The 8,028-nt window shown below is 38.7% G+C and overlaps 1 protein-coding gene across 1 annotated transcript in view; it reads left to right on the top strand.

Annotated features, from left to right (window-relative positions):
• Positions 1–222: 222 nt before the first annotated feature.
• Positions 223–8,028, top strand: part of ABCC9 (ATP binding cassette subfamily C member 9) — a gene marked incomplete at both ends in the record, with an annotated part of 64,787 nt that continues 56,981 nt past the window's right edge. The window contains 5 exons of the mRNA XM_080364112.1: positions 223–367; positions 3,308–3,449; positions 3,822–3,943; positions 4,955–5,121; positions 5,794–6,036. Of these exons, the coding sequence (XP_080220238.1) occupies positions 223–367; positions 3,308–3,449; positions 3,822–3,943; positions 4,955–5,121; positions 5,794–6,036 (819 nt within the window). The remainder of the gene's footprint in view (positions 368–3,307; positions 3,450–3,821; positions 3,944–4,954; positions 5,122–5,793; positions 6,037–8,028) is intronic.

Genomic DNA, 8,028 nt, shown 5'->3' with positions numbered 1-8,028 from the left:
GAATAATATTAATTCAATATAAACACAGCCTTCATTGTAATATGCTTATACTTGACAGACCCCGAAAGGGTTTTCAAAATACAACTGAATTATTCTCTGTGTTATTCAGTGTCTGTCTTCTGTATCTGTTTTATTTATTTTGTGTTTAGCTAAAGGGGATGCTAGCAGTCTTGGTAGTCAGCTGATCTCTCTTTTTTGTAGTTGTCAGACCTTCTGGAAGCGATGAGGCTCGCGTTTTGTGGTAACGACAATGCTTCAGCCTATAACATCAGTGCTGGTGTCTTAAGAAACGTCTGCTTTGTGGATGCCCTGAACTTGGTCCCCCATGTCTTCTTGCTATTTATCACCTTCCCAATTTTGTTCATTGGTGAGTTATTCAATGGAGTTGTGCAATCCTATGAACATTTGAGCATGTATTTATACTCAGTCATGCTTATATGTGCTTAGAGGCCTGTGGTGCAAACCATTAGATGCTTTGTATTTATTAATTTTAAAAAAGAAGATACAGAATGTTTTCACCCAGAGGATGCGGTGCCGACCCACTTGAAATGCTGGGAATTATAGATATAAATCTGAAATAAGCAGCATGAAAAAATGTACCAGAACCAAAGAAATCAGATTCAAATGCTTTGAAACTGCTCTCTGGAGAAATTTTCTTCAGATTTGAAGTTAGCAACTTGCAACCTTTGCTATTATTAGATATTAGAAGACTTAGGGCGATGTGTCTGAATTCCCTTCAAGTTATCTGAATTTCAGAGAATATCCAAAATGTGCAGCTTGGATCTAAGCCTAGAAGAAGTGTAAGACACTTTTAAAACAGAATAATAACTTATTTTGGTAACATTTGTAACCAAAAGTAGAGTAAAAGCGATCATCTTTCTTCTACAGGAATGAAAATAAGAAATGATAATTTTATCTTGAAGAATTTAGGATAGTGGAGTGGCTCTAACTCACACATTCTTGCAAAAAGTCATGTGTAAACTAGTACTGTAATGATAATTTTTCTCTGTAGTTGTCTCTTTATCCCAGTTATTTGAAGTGATGAAATAAATACATTTTAATACTTTTTCAGAGGTGTCAAACCGTGGCATTCTAACTGATCATAGAAGATACACTTGAATAGCTGTCAAAAGGCAATAAGTATTCATAAAAATAAATATTCTTTCAACAACTGCATGAGAAATGGCATGTCAACTCTTCCATGTTACCTTCCTGGTGTTGCATGTATACACAGTGGTACATCTCTTCCGTGATGATGATTTGAATTTGGGATGTTAGTTGAACTAGAGATTTAAGGATTTCCATTATGCCAGAAGAGTCTGAAGTGATTTAATTATAGGCTACAGGAACCTGTGGGCTATGACACTCAGTACCTATCAATCAAAGGTATAAAAAGATCCAGTGACTGAAAACTAATTAAACAATTAAGAAAGAGAATACCAAACAGGTTCTAACAAAAGAATAACTAAAGACTGGGAAAAACTCAAGGGTTATGGAGAACTATATCCGACAGTGCTAGATCTTTATGTCAGTGCTGGTTCTTTCTTCAAGATGAGATGCAAGTCATCCTTGAATTACAGGGCTTTCTGCAGAAGTGCTTGATGGAAACTCAAGGCAAAGTCTGATGGCAGAGTTTATCTTTTACAACATTCTGTGTTATGCATGAAGTGGTAGCAGGCTGCTTTAATATTTTTACAGGTATTAGCCAATTAATTTTGAAATAGCATTGCAGCCACTGAAAATTCCCTCTATTTTTTAACAATCTTATGAAAAAAACATAATAGCTTAAGTTGTATGGTATATTTGTAAGTATGTAATTCTTTGTTTTCTGTTTTGTACCTTGATTATCAGGACAAAAAGATGTTGAAAAGAGCAATAAAACCCAACTGGAGTCCACGGTATTGACTGACTCCAAAATCAAAAATTGATGATGAACCGTGTTTTTGCATATGTATGGGCAAAGAGGAAATTAAAATGAAAAGAAGCTTTGAAGAGACAAAGACAGGAACAAGGCCAAAGAATGCCACCCTAGATTAGGAAAATATCAGGATATTATAGAAAATTAGTGAGATAAGTATGGAGAAGAGAGAATATATTGTTCCTGCAGTACTTTGCATATTAAACAAGGTCAAAATGGTGAAATCTTGACAGTTTCCAAGAATGAATAAACCTAGGCTCTGGTTTATATGTCACCTGATAACCCTCTAGCCATGATGAGATGCTGCATCCTTGCATATCAAAAGCATATCCTGGATTTTTAACTCAGTTCTGCAGTTACTGAAAGAAACAGGTGCAATGCTCACTGCCCTAGTTCAACAGCTTCGGCTTTGTTTTTGGTTTCTTTTGTTTTGTGTCCTTACTTCCCCAAAACGTGCTGATCTTGCGATTCTCTTCAGGCTTCAGGAAGCCTGTTAATGAACTCCAGGAGCTGCTTACAGTAAGAGGGCCATGTACAGCCATTTGGGCTGACTGATTCAGGACAGCCCTGTACCAGGATGGGAAGGGACAGAGGACAAAGAAACATGCAGGACGATACTTGCCATCATGAGAGGCTAACCTCTGACCAGTCCTCAGCTCCCCCCAGCACTGCACCCCCACCAGCTGCTTGGTGTCCCACTTCTTGCCAGGTTACTGGCTTCAGCTCAAAAAGAATAGGTGCCATCTGAGGCGGCGATGTGAAAATGGGCTTTGGCATTAATTTGTTGGTTAAATCAACTGAGTCCTGGTGCTGTGCTGGGAGCTTTTTTATGCCAGGAATGCACGGGGCAGGGAGGCTGGGCTGTGCCTGAGGAGCGGAGACTGGGAAATCTCCGCTCAGCATCCCTTGAGACAGCACTCCCAACCAGGCCTGAGACAGAGATAATAAATATTATTTGTTTGAACTAAATATATCTCTTTGAGGCCTTATTGGAGGATGCAACTTTTATATCAGTTGGAAACTTTGCCAACTCTTGTCTGTGGCTGGGAAAGACATGATGACGCCATCACTTAAGATCTGTCAGTCCTTGTTGTGCGAGGGTGAGACTCTGAGATGTTTCTTTTGGTTGTCTCATCTTTGTTCTTGGCCAGGGACTTCTTCCATTTGATTATGATTGTGGGAAGTCTGTTGTCACATTGTCTAGAGCATCAGATAAAAATTATGGAGGCCACATGGCAATTCAAACACTCCTGGGTCATGTTATTAGTAACAACAACCCCCATCGTCTTATAAGGGTTTTAGGTTGATTATAAACTATTGTGGCCTATGCATTAGAATAGGGAATTGGCTGTGTGATAACTTTCCTTTTTCATTACTGTTATTTCCCAGGCTGGGGAAGCCAGAGCTCCAAAGTCCAGATTCACCACAACACCTGGCTGCACTTCCCTGGGCACAACCTACGGTGGATCCTGACATTCACCCTCCTGTTCGTACATGTGTGTGAAATAGCAGAGGGCATAGTTTCAGATACGTAAGTGAAGGTGTTTGGTGGATAGCCAAGCTAATTGCATTCATCAATGGGTAGTGTTAATGTGTGAGAGACTGGCTAGTAAGCCATAAGGAGGTTTTCCCAAAAAAAAAGATGGGGCATCATTTCATGAACTGTCTAGATTTTAATGGGATGAAGGTGAAATGCCTGTTCTTGGCACATTGTTATTTTCCTCTCAAGCTAGAGCAGCAAGTGAATATTGACAGAAGTTAAAGCATTCACATGGAAAAAATCTTTTTGTGTCTGGGGAAGTCATATTTGCCTTGTTAAATAGATTAAAGAACACCTGGAAATACAACAATGGTGAAAAAAAAAGACATCAAATTCATTAATTTATACCTTATTTATTTTCAGACAAATGAACTCTCGCCATCTACATCTCTTTCTACCAGCCATAATGGGATTTGTGGCTGCCACTGTATCCATAGTCTATTACCATAATATTGAAACCTCTAACTTTCCAAAGTTACTGTTGGGTAAGTCTAAGTCTGATATTTATGTAGTCTTACAAAACCTAGTAGTTTAGCCAAAGTCAACTTGCATAAATTGCAGATAATGGTGAAATGCATGAGAATATTAAAAGAGCTAGAGATAATTCTCTGCTCTTTGAACTAGTAGTATTGTAGGAGTATTTGCATGTTTTATAAAGTACACATTGAAAACTGTTTTTAAAAATGATAACAAAAGGGAAAGCATAGTATGCTTATTGTATTTCTACCTTAAGCTTTTAGGTATTTTTTAACACTGCTCATTATTTTGAGGCAAAATCTTGATTTCATTCAAGAGGATTGTTTCAAGGGCCACTTATTTCTCAGCATCCATTGCAGCTGATCCTGAGATTACCCAGTCTAATGAAGGATACCAGCCCTCACTTTTGCCAAAGTGAGGAGAAGAAGGTTTATCTTTGAGAAGCTACTACCTCGTATTTATGGTATTTATCTCAGACAGGAAGGAGATGGTTAGAAGAATTTGACTAGATATTGCAGGATAATGTTTCATAGAAGTATATGGTCCCAATTACCTATAACTCAACAACCTGAACTGGCCATTGACAGATACAAAGCAGGCTGCAGGATGTAATTAGATCATATAAACTCTCTTTCAAAATGAGCCTACCTGCAATGAACTGTGCTTTTGTCAAGTTAAGTGACTTTTACTTCATTTCAATAACAAAGTTCCCCTTCAGATTATCTTCAATGGACCTTTGTATAATAATTGTGTGAAGACCCACCGGTGTGAATCTATGTGAAAGGTGGTGGCCCAGGAAAGAATATAGTGACCTGGGAAAAGAAAGTACAAAGCAAATATCTCAAACCCAATTTTCTGTAATCATAATGTGCCAGCCTGCAGGCTGGTGATATAGAGGATCACCATGATTGCATTGAATTAAGCCAGGGAATATTTCTGTTTGAGAGAGCTAAAATTTCTGCAGCACTGGTATAGCTATTTTTTTTTTTTTTAATTATGCATGTGCACTGGTTTTACAGCTCTCTTTCTTTACTGGATAATGGCCTTTGTCACCAAAACAATCAAGCTTGTCAGATACTGCCAGGACGGTGTGCCTTTTTCTCAGCTGCGTTTCTGCATCACTGGAATTATGGTCATTCTCTATGGGCTGCTGATGGCTGTGGAAATCAACGTCATTCGAGTGAGGGTATGTTTTCTTTATCAGGATCTGAAAGATACCGATGGTATCCTGAGGATGAAGATGGGTCTTTAGTTCCAGTAACTCTGGCTTTCGTCAAGTTTAGGCCCAACTTTTATTTATCTGTAAATTATCTGGTTAATTGTATAGAGATCAAATGGGACCTGGCATCTCTTTAGAATGTATGTCCTCAGTGTGTCCTCTGGACTTGGTATGTATGTGTGCCTGTGTATATGTATACACACAGAGAGTTAATACATATTTGTATGTATTAGTGCATGTAAGGGTTTGTGTGTGTGTGTAATCTATACGGTATATGCTATGCTAAGACAGTTAAACTACATATGTAGTGAATGTGCAAGTTAAAATACATTCTTACACATGATAATTTAAAATATAATTATATCCCAAGAGTTCTTTTTTGTTGTTGTTCAGATAGAGATAGGTAGTACTGGTAGGCTACAGAGCTGTGTCCACAACCCACCTTGCTCAATTGCTTGCCAGTTATGCTGTGAAAATGGAAATGCTCCTATTTACATGCAAATTTACATTTAAATTCAATGTTTAATTACATTTAAACGCAAATTTGACACTGTAGTTGTACTATACGTATTTTTTTACGAAAAATTGCTGTATATAAGATAATCCCTGAGCACATGCTGTCTATTTTCTCCTCTCCAGAGGTATGTGTTTTCCATGAATCCTCAGAAAGTAAAGCCACCAGAGGATCTGCAGGACTTGGGGGTGAGGTTTCTGCAGCCATTTGTTAATTTGCTCTCAAAGGCGACTTATTGGTGGATGAACACTCTTATTATATCTGCTCACAAGAAACCTGTGGACCTGAAGGCAATCGGAAAGCTTCCAATTGCAATGAGAGCACTGACAAATTATGTTCGTCTCAAAGAAGCATATGAGGAACAAAAGGTAACCAAAGATGTTCGTGTCACTGCTTGGCCTTAGAAACTGTAATGTCACTTGGAAATTTTTGTGCTTCTATGAAACCTTAGTTTTAGGAATTTTTAACTTAGGACTGTTTGTTCCAAGGTGAAACTTGGCTTAGGAAGCTCCAATTCAATGGTTACTGTTTGGTTTTAAGTGAATTTACTGCAGGGGAGAGTTGCCAGATTGAGAGCAACTGGAAACTAAAACCATAAGAGACTGATCACTTGCTAGATTTCATTTTAAAAGTGAAGGCTTTGTTTAAATCTTAGCTACTTATGACAGCACCTTAAAGTAGAAGACATTCTGTCCATAGTTTCAGCTGGAAACACTCATCCTCACTTTTTTCTTCAGAAAGATGAGTAGCCAAAACCACACATTGAGAATAGCCAAAACACTGGTGTCCTGTCAACAGTGTTTTAGTCACCAATCCAAAAGACAGCACCATATGGGCTGCCATGAAGAAAATTAACTCCATCCCAACCAGGCTCAGTACAAAAACCATGGCTGGGCAAACTCACTGGGTAGGGCAGGAGAAAGGAGTAGTTTTGCAGAAAGGAGGGAGGATTCAGGAGTCTGACTCTCTGATTTGTACATGCATACCAATTCTCAAGCATAAACAGAGAGAATACAGGCATTCAGAGGCCAGTTTGGAAAATGTAGCACGTAGGACAAAAGCATATAAATCCTGCACACACCTACATGCCCCAAGAAACTGAGTCTTTGTGGCATTCTTAATGTCAGGCATGATGACTGACTGCAAGCATTTGTCTTGTAGCTCATTGACATCTGCAGATGCTGCATGTGCCTGCACAAATAGGCAACTCAGATGCCAAGAGGCAAGTGTGCTATTGCTTATGTCCACAAACCCAAACATTCAGTGTGTATCTTTCCTCATCGTGCGTCATGCACATACGAAGACTTTCACAAATGTACCCATGCAGTTGCATGCACCTACATTTATAAAGCTGGCTTACAACAGATTTTTTTTTGTTTCCATAATTGCTTAAAGTCTTGAGATTACGACAGCCTCTAACACGTTTGTGCTTATATTCAAAATCAGGCTGTAACCCTAAAGTAAACTGATACTTCATAGATAAAGTTAAAGTAAACCAAAGAGCTGAAACCAGTCCAAAGAGCCAGGCAGTGGAAGTTTCTACAGTTCACTCCCATGGAGAAATGTGTTGGTTTGTGCATGCTTGGGCCAGAAAACAGCCAAAGAATTAAGAAAATTCTTCACATTGAAGTGTGGTCTGCAATCTGGAAGAGATTGTATGTCACTGTCTCTGTTGCCAAGGTGTATTTTTCACTAATCTTCTCCAGCTGTCAAGGGGAGCCCCCCAGCATCCTCTGGATTAAGTGGGGTTGCCCTGTCTGTGCCTGGAGACAGCTCATCTCTGTTGTACTCCCATTCCTTTCCAAACCCTTATTATCACACCTTGATGAAAGATGCTGAATTTGACCATGGTTATTCTGTATTGTAAAATGCCTTTGAGATAGCTCATATGATGCTGTCTTGCTATCTCCTCTGCATGCTATTGAAAGCAGACAAGGCTCTCTACCAAATAAGAGAACAAGGGAAATGAGTCAGGTTAAATTTTGATGACCATTTTCTCAAAATCACTGTTTTCCAAATCTGTGCTCCAAGCATATAGGAGCATTAGATAGATGGTCTGAGCTAACTTTTTATGACTGCTCTATTCTACTAAAATAGCATATTGCCACTTGCATAACCATGAAGTCTATGAACACTGGATTCAACCTTTGCTTTATTTTCTTTGATGTCAGTGAACGACTCCTGAAATGCATATTCAGCTATTCACACAGATTTCCTCTGGGTCCTGCCATATGAAGTTTTGTCCACTGACATGAGACCTAAGCTAACACTTCTGAGTGACAAACCTGAATTTGCTATTCTCTTCTAGGGTTTTTTTACATTTTGAATTTTTCATCAAGCAGTGCTTAGCATTATGAATA

This window comes from Nesoenas mayeri, assembly GCF_963082525.1.
Source record: "Nesoenas mayeri genome assembly, chromosome: 1".
NCBI classification, from domain to species: domain Eukaryota; kingdom Metazoa; phylum Chordata; class Aves; order Columbiformes; family Columbidae; genus Nesoenas; species Nesoenas mayeri.
The sequence above is the reverse complement of the archived record's forward strand: the minus strand, read 5'-3'. Positions and strand labels throughout refer to the sequence as shown.